General features: G+C 46.0%; 1 protein-coding gene across 1 annotated transcript in view; it reads left to right on the forward strand.

Moving 5' to 3' along the window:
* Positions 1-20304, forward strand: part of MGAT5B (alpha-1,6-mannosylglycoprotein 6-beta-N-acetylglucosaminyltransferase B) — a 676434-nt gene that overhangs the window by 361223 nt on the left and 294907 nt on the right. The window contains exon 5 of the mRNA XM_069200246.1: positions 17460-17527. Within this exon, the coding sequence (XP_069056347.1) occupies positions 17460-17527 (68 nt within the window). The remainder of the gene's footprint in view (positions 1-17459; positions 17528-20304) is intronic.

Genomic DNA, 20304 nt, shown 5'->3' on the forward strand with positions numbered 1-20304 from the left:
CTTGGAAATGAGGTATAACATCAGGTGCAGGACGAGTTGACTCACACCAGATAATTCCCATCACACAAATAAAGAGTTACCAATTCCGTACCTCCATGGAAATGAAGCACAACGTCTGGTGTGCAGTAACTTGAGTCGCACCGGAAAATTCCGATCACACAAACAAAGAGTTACCAATTCCGTACCTACCTGGAAATGAGGCGCAACGTCTGGTGCACAATGACTTAAGTGGTACCAGACAATTCCACTCACACACACAGGCGCAAATTCAGCAGTGCCACACGAGGTACAATGCAGCACTGCTACGGGTATGCCTCATCTCCGAGGGTCACAAACTGTGAATTGGACACCGCATGCATTGAGTATGTAGTCAGCATATCACACGAGAGAAATGCGGCATGATCGATGAAGCTGGCCACACTGGATCCCGCAACTGGTGAGTCCACTCACCACCAACAAGCTGATTGTAGGGCCACACTTCTTGAACGCAGTTAGTTTAATTGAGGCTCCACACCAAGCTATCTGGTCTCCAGGCACAATACTTGGTTTCATGCTTATACTGCTGCTACCAGGTGGGATCCAGCAGGCAACATGGGCACTTAAGAGGGCACCACTCTCTGGGTCGCAGGTAGAAGGTGTGAGTTCCTCGTGGGAGGTCTTTGATTTCACTGAGACCTCCACCAGAGAACAGGGGGCAAGGCAACAAGTCCTTGGAGAGCACACTTCGGAGTGCCACATAGCAGTAGGCAGTCAGCCCAGGCTAGCCACAATTCCTCTGGCAGAGTGCACCATGCAGTCCAGTATCTCCGGTCCTGCATCCCCACAAGCATATCTCTATTTTGCTTCAATGTGGCACCAGTAATTGTACTGTAGTGTGCTTTTGAAGTTCATGGTGGTTCAGAGGATTCCCCTTTGAACCACAGATGTGTCCCCTAAATTGCAGTCCTGTCTGCCATGGGGTCGTGGAATACAGATCTTAATCTTTAGCTGGGCCATGATCTGGCTCCCAGAGTCCAAGTGTCAAAACATCTCCCTACAGTCTATCCAGCCAGGCCTTCAAATGGAAGAGGTCTGTCCTTCCAGTTGAATGCCCAAGGTTTATACCTGTCACTGGGGAATGCAGGGATGTACTTCCCCAGCTTCCGTTATGGACTAGTCAAATTAAAAGGCACATAAAGCGTTTTAGAGCATAGAAGTGCCCACTTTCTAGAAGTGGCATTTCTAAGTTATTATTGACAAAACCACCTTTACCATAGGAAGGGGTGTGTCAAGGCTAATCCAATGATAGGAATCAATATGAGGATGCTCTGCTGCATTCCAATATTGCAGTTAGGAGTATCTGTAAACTTCCCTCATATTAACCTATGGTCAGAGTAACTCTCATAGGTAGTGAAAACACACATGGGTATTCTTGACTCCCTTGTGATACATGCCCTTGCAAACACACAAGCCTGCAATGGCAGGCTGGACACATGTTTAAGAACACCATATGTGCAAATGCGCACACACCGGCCTGCTATGAGAGGCTGGACTCATGATTAAGAACACCATAGATGCAAAGGCGCACACACAGGGCTGCTATGACAGCCTGAACTCATGTTTAAGGACACCATAGTAGCAAGTGCGCACACACAGGCCTGCTATGAGAGGCTGGACACATGTTTAGGATCAACATGGGTACAAGTGTGCAAACTCAGGCCTGCTCTGACAGGCTGGGCACATTTTTAAGAACACCATAGGTGCATATGTGCACACACAGACCTGCAATGATAGGCTCAGCATATGTTTGAAACAATAGTGGGCATGCACACACTCACTGGCCAGCACCACTTCCTAGCATATGTAGGAAAGACGCATGCACTTTCACAATGTACTTACAGTGGGTAAGTGCCCAGGGCCCTAGTGCCACTGGATGGAGAGCCAGCAAGACCTATGCGAAGAGCTGAATCCCTAGGTAGGGAAAACCCATGTGGGAAATTTTCACTGCCGGAGCAGGGGACACCTGACCATCCTTTCATCTACCATCTGCCCCTCCCTTCAGGGGGTGCTCTAGGAGTAGTGGAGGGCCCACTCAGATTAGGTTACGGAGTTAGATGTGCCAACATAAGCACAGGTGCAACAGTGCATCCACAGATCTGCACTGTCAGGTTGGATACTTGCTTGACAGGCTATTCTAGTGGGTGGCACACTCAGTGCAATGTTCCACTAGTAGCCAGGGATGTACCCACCCCAGGTATGTGGTGTACCTTTTTAAGGACACGACTAGGTACAGCACCTGAACCAGTCATGTAAGCACCCTTTCCTGGCATGTGTCGGAAGGTCACATGCACTTTCCCACTGCAGTACATTTTCAGGGAAATCCTCTAAGAAGGTCTATGTCCAGCAGTCTTTCTTTATATTCTACAGGCCACATAATGCAGCAACAGAACCAACCACTAAGAGTACCCCGCTCCCAAGCCCAAGAAGAAATGTTTCAGCTCTAGGAGTGCTTGAATATATTGCAGAACCTCTCCTGGGGTCATGAATTTCATAACTCAGGAGAGTTAGTGTAATTTTTTTATAAAGTGTCCCAGAGGGGCTTCTGCAGACTCTGCAACCTCCCACAACACATACATCAATGGTTGATGGTGCCCCTTACCCTCCTTGGGCACCACAAAGAACAAATTATACCATAAAAAGGCCATTACTGGGCATTATGAGATGTTACACCATGCTATGGGACGTACCCCTCTTTCAGAGCAGCCTCCCCTGGTAACTAGGTCCTACTTTAAGTACCCAGTGTAGTCCTTCAGCTGGTATGATCGTGCCAAACATTATGGGGGTCATTTTGACCTCAGCGGTCTTTTTTCAAGACCGGCGAGGGACCGCCGTGCGGAAGACCGCCAGTGGTGGCGGTTTGTCACTCGGCCTATTATGACCGTTGGCAGCTCTCTGTCCTTTTACGGACGGAGAGCCGCCAACAGCCATACTGGCGGGCGGCGGGGAAGTGGAGGTTGCTCCACCTCCACTGCCACCGCCATGCCAACAGAACCCCGCCCAGCGAATCACGTCCTGTCATTCGGCGTGGCGGTGTTCTGTTGGCAGTGTGGTGTCGGCGGAGCAGCCCCCATGGCTCCCGTCCCCTCCCGGAGGATCATCGGACCAGGTAAGTCGATCGTCCATGAGGGGAGGGGGGTGGGGGTGTTGTGTGCGTGTGTGGGGGTGTGTGTATGTAGAGGGGGGTGTGTGAGTGCGTGTATGCTTGCGGGGTGTTGTGTGTATGGGAATGAGTGGGTGTATGTTTGAATGTGGATGTGCGTGTCTGACTGTGTGTGCATGTGTGTGCGTGTATGTGTGTTGGTGGTGCCTCCGTGCATGTCGTGTGTGTATGAGTGTTGTTATGTTGGGGGTCGGGGTGGGGAGGGGGTCCTGCCTCCTTTGGGGGGTGGCAGGGGTGTGGGGGGGGGTAGGGGAAGGAGTAGGGGTGGGGGAGACCTCTATCAGTGCCAGGGAAGGAATTCCCTGGCACTGATAGTGCTTACCGCCATGGATATCATGGTGGTTTCAAACCGCATGAAATCCATGGCGGTAAGCTGGGTCAAAATACCGGCGGTGGTATAGTGACGGCCGCCGGGCTGGAGACCCTGGTCTCCAGCCCAGCGGTCGTCTCCGCCCTGGCGGGTGGAACGGAGAACCGGCGGATGACCATGGCGGTAACCGCCATGGTCATAATACAAAAAAAAAGACCGCCAGCCTGTTGGCGGTCTTACCGCCGGTTCTCCGCCTTCCGCCAGGGTCATAATGACCCCCTAAGTCTTTTTTCTATGTGGGTGGATGTCTATGCTTATTGATTCTGAGATGCTGGTCATCCTAGCACAGGAGAGTCACTTCAAAATAAATTCTTCTAGGAACAGTGAAGGACTGCAAAACACCAGATATTTCATAAAAATACATTGGGTGTGCACAATTGCAAACTACATGATTCTTTGCAATATTTTTTTAACTTTACCAAGTGCAAAGCTCATTATGTTTAAAATAAAAAAACACCATTAAAGCTGCCCCTGGTTTGAGTGATAATGGAGTCTGTCTACTTCATAGAGCTATGCTGTGTAGTGGGTGGAAAGTCACCTGTTGGTGTCAATGCCTTGTTCTAGTTCTCAGCTGTCCCACAACAGCTTCCACCCCCAAGGCTGTCAGAGAGTTTTGAGGAGCTTCGGGTATAACTATTTGGAGGGGTCCTAGAACTGATATTGCACAGGATATAGAGGGTGTTCCTTAATAATTGAAAATTATTTTTTTTATCCTTTGACTTTTTCCTTCCTTATGGATATCACCATGCACCCCCATTCCCATGTATGCGTGCTGTCTTTATCCAAGTCCGCTGATCCACTACCCCACACCTCTCATCCCTGCCATGTTACAACCAACTTTCTTTCTCTCTTCTCTGCGCCTCTCTTTTTCTTCCATTAGCCTTGTCTTCTTAAGCTGAACTTTTCCACTCTTACCTTTAGCACTCCGCTGTCTAATCCATCACTCAATTGTTTCCTGGCGATCTCCCTTGCACATGCCGTCTGACAACCAAATAACTCTTCCCTGTCCAAGATGGAATGTTATATTAGTTGGATTCAGTAAAAGCAAGAGCCAATGCAAGGTTTTTCGGAGCACCAAGCAAAATTATGTTTTCCTTTTGGCTACTTAATGTATCTAACAGCTCACAATAGGCAATTCAATGCAATCTGCCAACCATGAGTAGTGGCATCATGACGCAGGTATCTCCAGTGACCTGAATGCATCATTGGCACATTCTGCCCAGTGATACTGAGCTGACAACTGGGTCACAAACTCTCTGCACCCGAATCCCATCCTGTAGAGCCATTGCTAACCAGAACTTTGACTCACAGACAACAGTACCAATAACAGTTTGTCATGTTAGAAATTGGGCCTCTAGTTGGCAGAGATATGCTCCCTGTCACATTAGGGACCACAATCCTAGACAGCGTAAGTCACAAAACACCCTAAATTGTCTTGTGCTCAGCCTCTGGTAGAGTGGCACAGAGCAGTCAGACTTAACTTTAGAGGCAATGTGTAATGTATGTGTGCAACACACAAGCAGCAACCCAGTTAAGAGACCAAAAAAACACTCCTCATTAATTTAGAGAAATAAACTATATTTTTATGAACACAACATGCCAAAATGACAAAAATCCAATTAGTAGAAGTCGAGATATGAATTGTTTAAGAATAAAACTGTAGTGCTTAGAAGCAGGAAGTTTCAACCTGGGCTACCTGGAAGCGCTAGACATGGCCATAGTCACAAGTACAGGCCAGCCGTGATGGAGCACAGACTGGTTAAAAGACCCACACAGGGCCCCCTGTGCATGAGTACCTTGGTCCTTGAGATGCGTTGCTTCTAATTGGAGTAATGATGTTGATGTGTCGATTCTGGGTCTGTGCTGAAGAAAGCAGTGAAGCCATGCATTGGCATCGATCTGGGGGATGAAGGTGATGCATCAATTCCTGGCCACGCAGACAAGGCGATGTGTCTCATAGTGGGCGATGCGATCCTCCAATTCTCGCAGCAGCGGCTTGTTATCATCGACAACAATGAAATGGCCCCAGTCCTTGCAGTGCAGCAGCAGGGATGCAGTAGTAAAGCAGCGACAGTGAAGGGGGTGTGTCAGTCCCGATGGCGCATAGGTTCCTTGCAGGAGTAGCCAGAAAAACCCACTTTCAAGGGCCCAGGACTGGTTTGGCATTACTTCGCAGGGCAGGACTCACGGTTGTAGCAGGATTGTTGGAAGGTGTTTATGTCCCTGAGACTGAAGAAAACAGGAGGCAAGCCAGAAAGCCCTTGGAGTCACGCTGTTTTCAAGTAATACAGGTCTAGTCCTTCTCACCCAGGCAGGGACCAGCAGGGCAGCTCAGCCAGGCAGGAGTCCAGCAAAGCAGGGATTCAGCAGCACCGCAGGTTTTTTCCTGGCAGTCTTCAATCAGTTGGTGGTGTCAGGGGTCCAGTACTTATACCCAGTTGTGCCTTTGAAGTGGGGGAGACTTGAAAGAAAATCTTTGAAGAGCACAAGGGCCCTGCCCTTCCTGCCCATGGCTCCAGACTCACTACAGGGGGGTATGCAGCTTTGTGTGTGAGGACAGGCACAGCCCTTTCAGGTGCAAACATTAGTTCCTCCCTCCCATCCAGCCCATGAAGACCCATCAGCCTGGTGATGGGCCATCAGGAAGTGAATTACACATCATGCACATTTAAGCTCCCTTTGTGTGTGTCTGTCTGGAGGGAATGCACAGAGCGCAGCCGTCACCCACCCCAGACATGCATGTCCTTCCTTTAAAAAACATTGGACCCTGCCCTATGCGTCATATAGAACGTACCTTACAGATGACTTATATTTATAAAAAGGGAAGTTTAAGACCCGGCAAAAGGTTTAGCTTGCCACGTTGACATGGCAATGCAAAACTTCACACAGGCTCTGCAATGGCAGGTCTGAGACATTGTTAGAGGGCTACTTAAGTGGGTGGCACAATCGGTGCTGCAGGCCCACATATAGCATTTCATTTACATGCACTTGGCTCTTGTAGTGCACTTTTCTTGGGATTTATAGGTAAGTTAAATATGCTGATTGGGTTTATGCCAATGTTACCATGATTTAAGGGAGAGAGTACAGGCACTTAGAACTGGTTAGCAATGGTAAAGTGCACAGAACCCTAAAACGAGCAAAAATGAAGTCAGAAAATTGCGGGCAACACACAAAAAGTTGGGGGGAAGACCACCCTAAGGCTGTCAGGTCTAACAAGGCAAAAAGATAAAAGTGGCAGTGACACACTGCAATATAACTGGCAAACTGCATAAATCATCCAGGATATTGTCTGGATTTAAGAACCCTCACCCTAAACTTTCTTCAGAAGGTCCAGCAAAACATGTCCATCTGATAACTGAAATCATAATGTCACTTCAAGGCCTTGGTTTCCAAGTTTTCCTTTTAGCCATTAATTGTCTGCTCCCCTGCTGTTGTGATCTGAAGTGCAGGGCCATTTCTAGAACATAGCACAGGCTAATGAACCCTGGTGTTCCCTCTTCTGGTGGCAGTGTCCAAACCCATCCAAGCAGCTGTCCTCTAGCTGCCCCACCCAACAAACCTGAGTGATCCCCTGCATGCAGGGCATACCCCACCATATGAATGAAGGTTTTGATTTGTTAATTCCAGCTGGACTACAGTACAGAGCCACTGTAGTTTGTTCAGAGAAGGCCCAGGATTTGTAATGGGTCACCCAGTTTCATTGAGTTATCTAGTAATTCAAGCCATATCAAGAATATTCAGCATTGTTGAGACACTATGCACTAGGAACATGCACCACATTGTGCACACACTGCACCCCCAAACAACACACCCGAACCTTTCTAAAACCCTTTTCAGAGCATATTGATACCCTGTTTCTCACACACAGAGCGCACCACAACCTCAGCATTGTCAATGTACCCACGTCCACCACTACTCACACTCAGTAGCTTATCAGTGAGTCCAGGGCTTGGGAGTCTTTCACTTTTGAGTTGATTCCCACCACATACAAGTTGCCACTTTGCTTCCCAGGCTTTCACTCTAGTCTGGGAACACACCCCCTAGGGGAATACAGGTAACCAACAGCTATTCCAGAATTCAGGAAAGCAATAAAGGCCTGGTTCTTCTCAAAATCAAAAATCAAATGACATTCATAATACCTCATACTGGTATATATGTGCAGTCTGCACCCTCATCCTTCACAGTCCTATTGTATTCCATTCTCCGCATAGGATCCAGCATAGGATGGTGCTATGTGCACTGCGATTAAGAAAAATAACCCCCTGGGGAAAATATGATACTATCCCCCACTCAATTCTCTTCTCATACATGCATTCACTCCAATGATCAATCTTAATAAGTGAACATTAAAAATTAATATTTAATGAATAATTCCATACACAATAAAAGTATAAAACTAAGATTAAAAATCTAGCCGGACCCTCAGAGGTACTCTGCACAATCTCTTGTCTAAGACATAGAAATTAGGAGACAAAACACAAGACACTCTCCCTAGTCTATCGTCTCTTTCTGTCCCAATTTAGGTATACAATGACCAATTGATCTGTGCACCCAATTTCTCATCTATTTTGGCCAGTTCCAATGGGTTCAGCAATCCAGCTTGTGTCAATGTGTTTCGGTGGTCTTTCACAGTCCTTCCAACACCTTCCTCAGGACGATTTTATATTCTCCCAACACATATTCTCTATTGTCCAAAGATGATCACTTTGTGTGTTCCACTATTTCTTCAAATTCATATAAATGAGTACTGTGCCATTAATTTGGCACTCAGTCTCAGATCTTTTCGACAGAACAGCGTTCTCTTCCTTCCTTCGACATCATTGTGGGGCCCTGTCTCTCCCTTTTTTGGAGCTATGTGCTCTGCACCAAATCTGGAGATATCTCTGGTCCTGATGCACCTCAATGGACCTCATTACTAATACATGGAACCTATATCAACACCCTTTTTTACACATGCACAATAGAGTTTCCTTATGAACCAGATAGTGCTTTGTGGCCTCATCAACAGACAGGAAAGCATTGTAAAAGAGCTACAATATGTGTCCGTAGGGCAGCTGTCTGCAGTGCCCTGAATTCAGGGTTGACTCTACTCTCCACACAACACCATGCCTCCAGATTAATTTGTGAAGAAGAATCCTAGATCTTTTGTCTGACGAGGTGGATCTGTGGGGAATAGAGGCTGCACAGGAAAAGAAGCAAATATTATAAAAACTATGTAGGGCTTTGTCTGGGGTTGGGATTATTTGAAGAAGATGCAGTTTTTCAAGTGAGCTGTACTATTCAGTAATAGACCCCTTGTCGGATAGTATACGTCTGCAATCAACCCCCACCATGAAAAGGCCTATTCCTATATTGAAAGAGATTGAGCACGTGCTGGCTTTGAGAGCATACTTCTGAGAAGGAGTGGGATTGACCTAATTGGTGGAAGTGTGACTAAGCAGTAGAAAGGCAGTGAGAACACTAAGCAATAGCAGTGTTTTGGAATGATATTTGGTAGATACAACATTTCTCTAAAATGCATGCATTTCTGTAGTTTATTTAGGTAGCCCTCCTAAAATAGCAATCCTTTCATTCTCATTAAGTGGTCCAATGGGAGCCTCTCTTATTGCTCTAAAAACTAGGACTGGAAGAAATTTTAATTACAGGGAAGCAATAGGAGTAATTTCAGTAACTACGCATTACTCTTGTGGAGCATTATTACCAAAATTACGCCAGTATGAGAAATTAAGAGTAATTTCGGTCAAAAATCTTACTGCAGGAGCCCAAGAACAACAAATTAAGAAACAGTGAGGGGCTGCTGGCTATTTCTGTGTGTGTCCTGCAGCATATAGTACTATTTTCTTAGCACAGAATGCATCCTTGGATCCATTTTGGACACAAGGGTGCATTTGTACTAAGAAAATAGAGCTAAATACCAGATTACGCCGCTCACATAATTTTGCATAATTATAAGAAATTTTGCAGTAAATACAAGTAATTATGCTAAAGGCATTCACCAGTTACGCCTACCCCTGCTAAAAATGTCCTTTGAGTTTCCAAGTATTGATGTGTGAAAACACCTACCCTTCATACTGCCAGGTATGAGAAAGCGTTCATTGATAGCAAATATCTGGGGTAACATTTGGAAGGCTTGAAGCCCTGAAAATACAAGGAGTAAATCACATGTGCAGAATGCCATGGGATTTTCAAGGGTCCTGTGAAAACAAAGTGTGGAGATTCAAGAAATTAAATAAGGCCAAACAGGCGTGATGGAAAGTTTCAGCCTGGAAGTGAGTTGTGCAAAGGTAGGTGAGGTATGCAGGGTATTGTGGGGATGGGCTGAGTAGCAAGGGTTGTCTGTTTCCTAGGAACCTAGAAGGCAAACAAGACATTTTCCCCTCCCATGTTGACTTGTGGTAGTGAATAAGGCAGCTAACGTCTATCGGAGATGGTTGGGTGGAGTGTATTATCGTGGAAAAAGCAATCTATGAGTTTATAGCTCAGCAATTTCCAAAGAGAGACATTTTCTAAAGAAATTGCTCTTTAATTACTTCTCATGCAGGAAAAATTTGCGAGGGAAGGAATGTAGTTTGAAGTTGGCCTAACCTTTGCTATTTAGCTAGAAGTCAAGAGAATGAAATGGGAAACAGAAGCTATCGTGTGTGTAGTGGTTCCCAACCTGTGGTCCGGGGACCCCTGGGGACTCAGGGGATTCTCAGGGGATCTGTGACTGCTGAGAAAATGAAATAATATTAACAGAATAGGTCTCCAGCTTTCAGTAATAACTCAATGGGGGGTCCATGGGTTCCAATAATTATTCACTGGGGGTTCCCGGGGTCCAGTTATGATTAAGTGGGATCCACAGAAGTCAAAAGGTTGGGAACAACTGTAGAGTCAGGGTTCTAGCGCTAGAGAGGTCTCTTTTATAAGGCTCTTGGGGACAGCTGTATCATGCAGTTTTTGTGATCGCAAACAGCCCAATTGGCCCTTTGCGATTGCAAAAATGCATTTTGGTATGTATGAATCCCAATTTGTGATTTGGTAACTTGTTACCGAATCGCAAATTGGAATTGCAACTACATACCGATTCGGTATTAGGAAGGGGCGTGTCAAGGGTGTCCCTTTCTAAAACCGAATTGCAGAGGTATGTAGGAATGTTTTGTGACTGAAATGTGGTCGCAAAACATTTGCGTTTTACCACTACTTCAAGTAGCTGGTAACCCATTCACAAATAGGAAGGGGTCCCAATTGTGAATGTATGCGACTACGGACCACTGCCTACTCTTAAAAAATTAAAAGAAACCTTTTCATTTTTCTTTTTTAAATGCATCCCGTTTTCCTTTAGGGAAAACAGGCTGCATTTAAAAAAAAAAAGGTTGCTTTATTTAAAAGCAATCACAGACATGGTGGTGTGCTGAGCCCAGCAGGCCTCCGTCCCTGTGATTGTAGCTGTTCACAATGGATCGCAAATTGCAACCTACCTCATGAATATTAAAGAGGTAGATGGATGTGCGAGCCGTTGGGAATCGCTAAATGAAACTCCTGGAGTTTTATACATTCAAATAGCGATTACCTAATTGCGATTCACAAAAAATGACAATTAGGTAATCGCTATTGGGAAAATTGATACATCTGGCCCTTGGTGTTTTGTAAGGTTTGGGACCCTGTCATGTCTCAGGGAAGTGGGTGCTAGACTGTGGTGGGTATTGTGGTGAAGACACTGGAGCTATAGAGCTTCTTCCTGACCTGGGGTATATGGTAATTAAATGCAGTTCTGTTAAGGATTATCTGAGGTCTCTTGAGACTTGGGAGCTGTGAGGTGGTCTGTGAAGCATTACTGATGGCTTGGCGGAGGCTATGTTAATGTCTAAATTAATTATATTGGATGTTAGGGGCCTCTGTCATGTCAAAGTGGAAGAGGAAAGGTAGGGTAGGAAGGGTTTCGTGAGAGGAAATGAGGGAACCGATGTGATGTCGTTTGTCCTTTGTGTACAGTGCTTACCCACCGAAGGGCTGCTTCTAAGCTCTGTGGGACAAAGAAACGAGTGAGTGAGGTGGTGGCGAATGAAGGAAATGTGGTATAAGGTGTAACGAGAGGGAAAAGGGAACCTGTTATTTCACCCTGTGGTCATTTGAAGTACTCAAAGGACACCGTCTTGACTATACCCGCCATTTTTGGGGGCGTAACACTGACTGAACTGCATCCTGCCACTTGAATAACGGCACCATTGCTTGGAGAAAATGTGACTGGTTTACGAGCTGGCATCAATAATGCCCACCCTCTAAAGCAATGAGTTATCGTACAAAATAGGACAGGGTGTGAAGCTGCAAGTAGTGCCCAGCCCCCCCCCCCCCCCCCTTCATCTGTCTTCGCCTTATCCTTCATTCCTGAGAAGCATGACCAACAAAGTCCGATCTGTAGGGCAGTGCCAGCAGGACAGCTACTGCCTCCGGGTAAATAAAGGTAAGAAACCAAGAGTAGACATTCGGCCCTAGCTGGCTAAGTACTGCGTGACCGGGCATTGCATGCTGTTCTTGTAAACTAAACCCAACTCTTGCCAAAAGACATTCTCGGGTCTTTCCTGACAGAATCTGGTAGAAGCTGCCCTCGCCTCACCCTCCTTTACAGTGGTTGGAACCCCGAGAACGAGAAAACAGAGAGAAAGGGTCTCTCCGCTTTCACCTCTGATAGTTGCAGCAGGTCCTCCAGGCTCGTCCAAGGGCCTTTGCTACCATGGGTGCGGAAGAGTGGGTGAAGCGTGGCGTACATACATGTCCCCTGGTGGCTGGCTCAATAGCCGCCATCATTCCCTCATACCCACAATGCCAGAAGGAATGCATTTCTCAGTAAGAACGCTGACAACTGATAGGACACATGGGTGGGGGTGGGGCGCAGACAAGCCACGGGCGTCGTCGACCTCCGCTTTATCAGTTACAGGTGGGGGTTTTGATGGGCCTCTTCTGTCTTCTGGCTCATAAATAACTCAAAGGGGTAGGAAGGTGAGTGAGTGAAAGGATGGATGGGTGAAAGGGGAGAATGGATGAAAGGGTGGGTGGATGGTGGATGATGTGAGAAAGGCTGAATGGATGAGTGAGTGAAAGGATGGATAATGAGTGAAAAGGTAAATGGATGGTGGATCAGTGGATGAAGTGAAAGGGTGGATAATGCATGAACGGATGTATGGATGAAAAGATGGATGTAGGGATAAATGAGTGAGAGAATGGATGAATGAGGGAAAGGGAGAATGGAGGGCTAGATGAAAGGATGGAAGAGTAAATGTATTGGATGGATGAGTGAGTAAAAGGATGGATGTAGGGAAAGGGTAAATGGATGGGTGATGGATGGATGATGGATGGGTGGACGTGTGAGTGAAAAGGTGAATGGATAGATGCATGGATGAATGAGTAAAGGGATGTATGAGTGAAAGGAAGGATGGATGGATGAGTGAAAAGGTGAATGGATGGACGGATGATTAAAGAAAGTGATGAGAGAGGATGGATGGATGAGTGAAAGGATGAATCGATAAGTGAAAGAGTAAATGGATGAATTGATGGATGATGGACTGAGTGAAAGGGTAAACAGATGAATGAGTGAAAGGATGGAGGAAAAGATGAGTGAAAGGATGGATGAATGGATGGGTGAAAGGATAAATGCCAGTATGGGTGAGTGAAAGAATAGATGGGTGAGTGAAAGGGAGGCTAGCTAGCTGACTGAATGAAAGGGTTGAAGGATGGGTGAGTGGATAGATAGATCAAAGGGTGTATGGATGAGTGGAAAGATGGATGGTTGAGTTAAAGGGAGGATGGGTGAATGTATAGAGTGAAGGGATGGATGAGTCAAAGGATGGATGGTTGGAAGGGGGTGGATAACTAAAAGGATGGATGACTGAGTGAAAGAATGGATATGTTTGATGGCTAGGTTTGATGATAGATGGATAGGTCTGGATATGGATGGGCTGACAGATGGATGTAATGGTGACAGCCTGAATGTTGGATGAAAGACTGCATTGATTACAGAATGTAAAGGTGAAATGGTGATTATCAGTAAGTGGATGGAAGGATGCGAAGATGAATGCACAGATGCTTTGATGGAAGAGACAAGTAAGCTTTTCTAGGGAGGGTCGTGATGGCTAGCTTAGCTTGCTTGGTGACATAAGAGCTTTGGTTCAAAGTGGGGACTATTTTAATTTTCTGGCTACTCCCTTGATCAGGACCGTGCTAAACATGTCCCCCAAGCCCGCAATCACCTCTCTAGGCATTTAAGCATCATTTACAGAGTAAATGCCTTCCTTTGATCGATCCACACACATTACTATAGTAGGACTGTTCTAGTCGAGAGGAAAGAAGTGAGGAGGCAAAGTCTTTTAATATACAGGTTAGGGTTAGCACAGCAATTGAAATGTGAACAAGCACTGGGTCAAAGCTTTGAGTGTAGCAAGGCCAACTCAGCAATTCAAGCTTTCCAACTTGTTAAAATATGTCTATTGTTTTGGCAATTAATTATACCGCTATTTAAGTGTCAATTCCATTAAATGGTGTGTGCAAAATAATGGGTCACTACAGAGCAAAGTAATTCCCCTCTCAGTGATTTGAACCAGTGATACATTGTGACCTATTGACAGGAGTGGAGTTTGTTTTTTGTGGTGGGTGATAATATTGAAGTCAATGGATGTCAAATATTTCTGGAAGATTGAGGAAGGATTGCAGGCTGCGTGACATCATTGCCATATTAGGGAGGTTGAAAATGGTTGCAGGTGCGAGACACCCTCCAAATGAGAACCATTTATGAAGTATGATCCACCTCAGGATGTCATCACACGACTTGAGAAGCGTGAACTGCTCCTGTATGTCATCATATGATATGAGATACATAAACCACTCCAGAATGTCATCACATGATTTGAGGAGTGTGAACTGCCCACAAATGTCGTCACATGATATGACAATGGTTTACTGCCTCAGGATATCATCACATGAATTGAGAAGTGTGAACTGCCCCTAGATGTCATCACATGATTTTAAAAGTATGAACCACTCCAGGATGTCATCACATGATTTGAGAAGTATAAACCACTCCAGGATGTCATCAGATGATTTGAGAAGTGTGAACTGCTCCAGGATGTCATCACATTCTTCTGCTTATGCCCTCTTGTGTCATTCGTTCGCCCCTAATTATCTCTCTTTGTAATGTTTCCCAGCCTCCAATAGTACTTTTCTTCAACTAAAGCACCTTGGAGTGGTTTTAAGTGCTACACAAAAAATAACAGAGCATACGTAAATATTGTATTTCTATTTCTCTTTCACATTATTATTTAGATATAGCTTTTTTTACTGTGTCCTGCTTCATTTGAATAATCAATTGTATTTAATTTGGCATGCTGAGCACGGATACCATTATGCGTCCCGTGGCTGAAGAGTGCAGTGCCTAAAAAGGACATTCGTTGTATTTGTATTCTTCTTATGGAAGTACCATCTTATAAGAAGTCCACACTAACGCCATCTTTCTCTGGAAATTCACCTATGTTCTGGAATGCACCCAGATTAAATTTGCCCTTCCGTCTTTCTCCATCTTTAAAACCACTTCCTGCACTGACAGAACCAGCGCTGTAATTCTACACCATTTACATACATCCTAGTGACCTTTCGCTGTTTTCCTTAGCCCGTAGGTGGCTTCCATTCCTTTTATGGTGTGCCCCGGTGTTTAAGGGCGCCTTTGTTTCACTGAAGTTTAACGCCCTTTTCTTATGCAACTTATCTTACCTGTCCTGTTTCACAAGCCTTTTAAGAGTATACTGTGGTCTTTAAAGGTCGCCCTAGCAAGTGTGCGCCTCCTCCTTGAAGTTCTGTTTCTCCAGTTTTTTCCTCTATAATTCCGCTGCATTGTATGAATTATACACCTTTGGATTTAGTCTGCACTATACAAGAAGTCAAAAATAAAATAAGTACAAATACATATTCTTTGTACGAAGCTGAAAAACTACTTATCAATTGAACTGTAAGTCCTTTACCACAAGTCAATGTCCTCCTGAACACCGGCGAATGGAGAAAGGTTCATGTGCACCCTGGTAATAGAGGGAACAAGCTCGTTTCTGGCTTCTCTGAGTGTATCGGGCGCCCCTCACTGCTCGAATAGGTGAGCCCCAGACCGCGTGAAGCAAGAGCCACCCACTGCTACAGCAACAGGCTTGGAATCCCGGACTGTGATGAAGAAAACTTCCAGAGTCTGGGCCAAGCCCTTCAGCCGGACATATCTCTGTGGGAAATGGCACGAGCTCAGACTCATAGGATTCAGACCCTTTAAGTTCTCTGTCGAGGGGCCAGGGCCCTCTAACAGACAGGGATCTTGTCCTGGCACACTTTTAGTGAGCCTCCTAAAGGCAGGTGTGCTCTTGCGGCCACATCTGGAACACAGCACGGGTGCAGAGGTAAAGAGATTCCCTCATTTGCATGGGGCCACGCTCTACTGACAGCTCTGGCACTACATCCACACCAGCGCTATCTGTATTACGGAAGGGGGGTGCACAAGCGGATGCACCTCATTCTCTAATACCAAAGTGTCCTGAGAGTGCACAACAGCGGGCACAAACGCAAGTTGCGCCCCCCGAACACTTCTATAACATGGCCCCAGATCTTAAGGAATCTCAGTGAACTCTGTGGTTACAGTGCCACCTGCTACCTCAGCCTCACTCCTCATTGAAGCTGTTGCTGAGGGATTGACTACTTGACCTGAGTAGTGAGGAGAGTTCTTTTTCAGAGTTACTCTATGGCCTCAGTATTGTTTTTGTCGTTTTCAAGTAGATGTTACGTTCGGAAAATATATAAATAAATACAGTCGCCCTAAGTAGGACAGGACCTGACATGCACCCTGCCTGGCTGGCTATGGCGAGCGAACCAATAAAAAACCTTTTTGAGTCTGGATGTGCACTTTGTATAAGGCCTGGAAAGAACTTAAGCATACCTGGGACCTTGTCAGAAAAATGAGTCCAACATTTACTCAAAACTCGACGCATATAGGGAAAAACAGCAAAGTTTCGCGTCTGAACTTTACCCAGAAAGGTGTGAGAGCAACCTTTCTGTGCAAACTATGTGGGGAGTTATCCTACGAAATAGACCATAAAGGCAAAGCTGGAATCTGACCCTATGCTATGATGGCGACATTCAGCTAATGCTTCGTGGAAAATATCACTGTGAATTCTGGGACTTGTAGTTTCGCTTTTTCCATTATAAGCTTCTGAATTTAAATCCCAGCTGGTGAAATGAGACGGCTTACAAAAGGACTGATTAGCCATTGACATAAATGGCATTTGATCTAATGGCAGTTACACACCAAAAGTTGCTTGATCATTAAATATATTAACATTGTTAACAAAGAATTACGCGTGCAAATAATATGTATAAGAACTAAGGATAATTGTTAGAGCTTGAACTCGGAGTATTAAGTTAACAGGTTTAGTGAAAAAATAAATCTATCTATCTATCTATTATTTATGTATGTATATATACTGTTTATGCATTTATGAATATGTTTAAGTACTTAGAACTGATATATTTGTTTTTAAAACGCTGATTTAACTTTTGATGTCAGTATACCTTTTGCATACTGGTATGTCTAAAACAATTTATTTTGTATTGTCGACAATCATTAACGTGGTTAAGTTTAGTCAAAGTAGTCCATAAGAGGTTTATATAAAATTACTAAGCAACCGTTTCAACAGTTTAATAGCCTCATTTAAGGTGGGGCCAACTAGGCAGATGTCAAACTGACGTTCTGAAATACATAAAAAAAAAAGTCGTTTCATGAGAAGACCACCTGGTGACCGGCAGTTGGTGTTGGAGAGGAGGGGTGTTGGAGCGATGATGTAGGGCACCTAACCCTGACACTCTTTTCAGACTCTTTCTCTACTTTCCCAGGAGGGAGACGAGATATGTGCGAGGTTCCCAAAGATCCCAGGTTCCCAGACTGTTCAGGAAAAATGGAGGTGAGTCAACTCTTTCCATGATGGAATTCATTCAGAGAATGGATGTTACAATAGCAGGCCCAGTGTTTGTAGGTCGGGGGAGGGGTATGTGGCAGGAGGGTGGGTGGCGATTGGCTGTGGCGAAGCTCTTAAATAACTCATGCCTCAGAAGACTCCCTTGCCCAGCATGCAACACAGCCCCCTCTTCACCAGTGTCATATTTATGACAAATGCCTGGAAACATTGATCCTAACATTCCTTGGAACAGAGGACTCCAGATATTCATAGACACAGGGGTGACTCCTTCCCAATAGCGAACGAGCGCTGCTCCCCTGGTTAAGCCAAGAGATGAAAGATAAAACGATATTTAACTATCGTTTTATCTTTCATCTGCTGGCTCAGATGAAGGATCTGGGCTGTGCTGGGCTGTGAGAGGGGGGAGAAGGGGAGAGTGCATTAAATGCGCATGTGTGTTTGGCCAGTGGTCTCAGGCCCACCAAACACACATGCACACTTAGGTTTCTCCAACCCGGCTCAGACCCGAGGCTTTTGTCTGACCAATCCTGACACTGCTTACATGCTATGCTTAGCATGTAAGCAGTGCCAGGATTGCTGGGGAACCTGTGCTGGTGCCCCAGTGAATGCTGGGAAATTACAAGAAGACCAGAGAAGCTACGGCGATGATGGGAAAAAGGTAAGATTTTTTTTTTATTATATATTTTTTATTTATCCCCCCTCCGTCCCTCGCTCTGCCCGTCCCCTTGAGATTTGCTGTGGCCGCCACTTCAAAGACGGACTGGGCTATAGCACAGGCATTGCCTTCAACAGTTCGTTGGGACTAGGGCATAATAACCAAGGATAACCACTTGATTAACCCCTTACCTGGGTTCCAGATCAGCCTGTTGCTTGGCGTGAATCGCATCAACGCCTTGTCGGTGGTAGTAAGTGCTGTATATATATATATGTTAGACCTGACAGCCTTAGGGTAGTCACCCCTAACTTTTTGCCTGCCTCCCTCCTCGTTTTGGATACTGTTTTGCTGGTTTTTAGACTCTGCGCACTTTACCACTGCTAACCAGTGATAAAGTGTATATGCTCTCTCTCTGTAAACATGGTAACTTTGGATCATACCTGATTGAACTATTTAATCTACTTATAAGTCCCCAGTCATGTGCACTCCAGGTGCCTAGGGCATATAGATTAAATGCTACTAGTGGACCTGCAGCACGGATTGTGCCACCCACTTAAGTAGCCCCTTTTCCTTGTCTCAGGCCTACCATTGCTAGGCCTGGGTGTGCAGTTTCACTGCCACCTCGACTTGGCATTTAAAAGTACTTGCCAAGCCTAGAACTCCCCTTTTTCTGCATATAAGTCACCCTTAATGTGTGCCCTGGGTATCCCCTAGAGCAGGGTGCTGTGTAGGTAAAAGGCAGGACATGTACCTGTGTAGTTATATGTCCTGGTAGTGTAAAACTCCTAAATTCGTTTTTGCACTGCTGGGAGACCTGCTCCCTTCATAGGCTAACATTGGGGCTGCCCTCATACACTGTTGAAGTGGCAGCTGCTGATCTGAAAGGAGCAGGGAGGTCATATTTAGTATGGCCAGAATGGTAATACAAAATCCTACTGACTGGTGAAGTCGGATTTAATATTACTATTCTAGAAATGCCACTTTTAGAAAGTGAGCATTTCTTTGCACTTAAATCCTTCTGTGCCTTACAATCCACGTCTGGCTAGGTTTAGTTGACAGCTCCTTGTGCCTTCACTCAGACACACCCCAAACACAGGGTACTCAGCCTCACTTGCATACATCTGCATTTTGAATGGGTCTTCCTGGGCTGGGAGGGTGGAGGGCCTGCCCTCACACAAAGGACTGCCACACCCCCTACTGGGACCCTGGCAGACAGGATTGAACTGAAAGGGGACCTGGTGCACTTCTTAGCCTCTCTTTGAAGTCTCCCCCACTTCAAAGGCACATTTGGGTATAAAACAGGGCCTCTGCCCTACCTCATCAGACACTTGCTGGAGAAGAAACCGGAACCAGAAACTACATCCTGCCAAGAAGAACTGCCTGGCTGCTCAAAGGACTCACCTGTCTGCTTTCTACAAAGGACTGCTGTCTTGCTGTTGCCCTGCTGCCTTGCTGAACTCTTGTCTGGCTGTGAAAGTGCTCTCCAAGGGCTTGGATAGAGCTTGCCTCCTGTTCCTTGAAGTCTCAGGACCAAAAAGACTTCTTCCTTTCACTTGGACGCTCCGTGCGCCGAAAATTTCGACGCACAGCTTGTTTCGCGGCGAGAGAAACGCCGCACACCGACGCTGATCGACGCGACGCCCTCGGGACGATCGAGACTTCGACGCACAACCTCGCAAGGACAAAGCCGCTCGACTTTCCAGGAGAAATCGACGCGACGCCCACCGTGAGTGCGAAACTTTGACGCACGGCCTCGCAAGGACAACGCCGCCCGACTTCCAAGGAGAAATCGACGCGACGCCTGCCGTGAGACCAAACTTTCGACGCACGGCCTCGCAAGGACAACGCCGCCCGACTTCCAAGGAGAAATCGACGCGACGCCTACCGTGAGATCGAAACTTCGACGCGCAGCCCCGCAGAACGACGCGCAGCCGGAAAACAAGCAGGAGAATCCACGCACAGACCCGGGACATCTGGTAATCCCCGCGATCCACAAAAAGAGACTGTCTGCGCGCCGGAAAACGACGCCCGACTTCCCCGCGTGGAAAAGACCGACGCAAGTCTGTGTGTGCTGAGGAGAAATCGACGCACACACCCCTTTTTCCAC

The sequence above is a fragment of the Pleurodeles waltl genome, chromosome 7 (genome assembly GCF_031143425.1).
Source record: "Pleurodeles waltl isolate 20211129_DDA chromosome 7, aPleWal1.hap1.20221129, whole genome shotgun sequence".
Classification (NCBI taxonomy): domain Eukaryota; kingdom Metazoa; phylum Chordata; class Amphibia; order Caudata; family Salamandridae; genus Pleurodeles; species Pleurodeles waltl.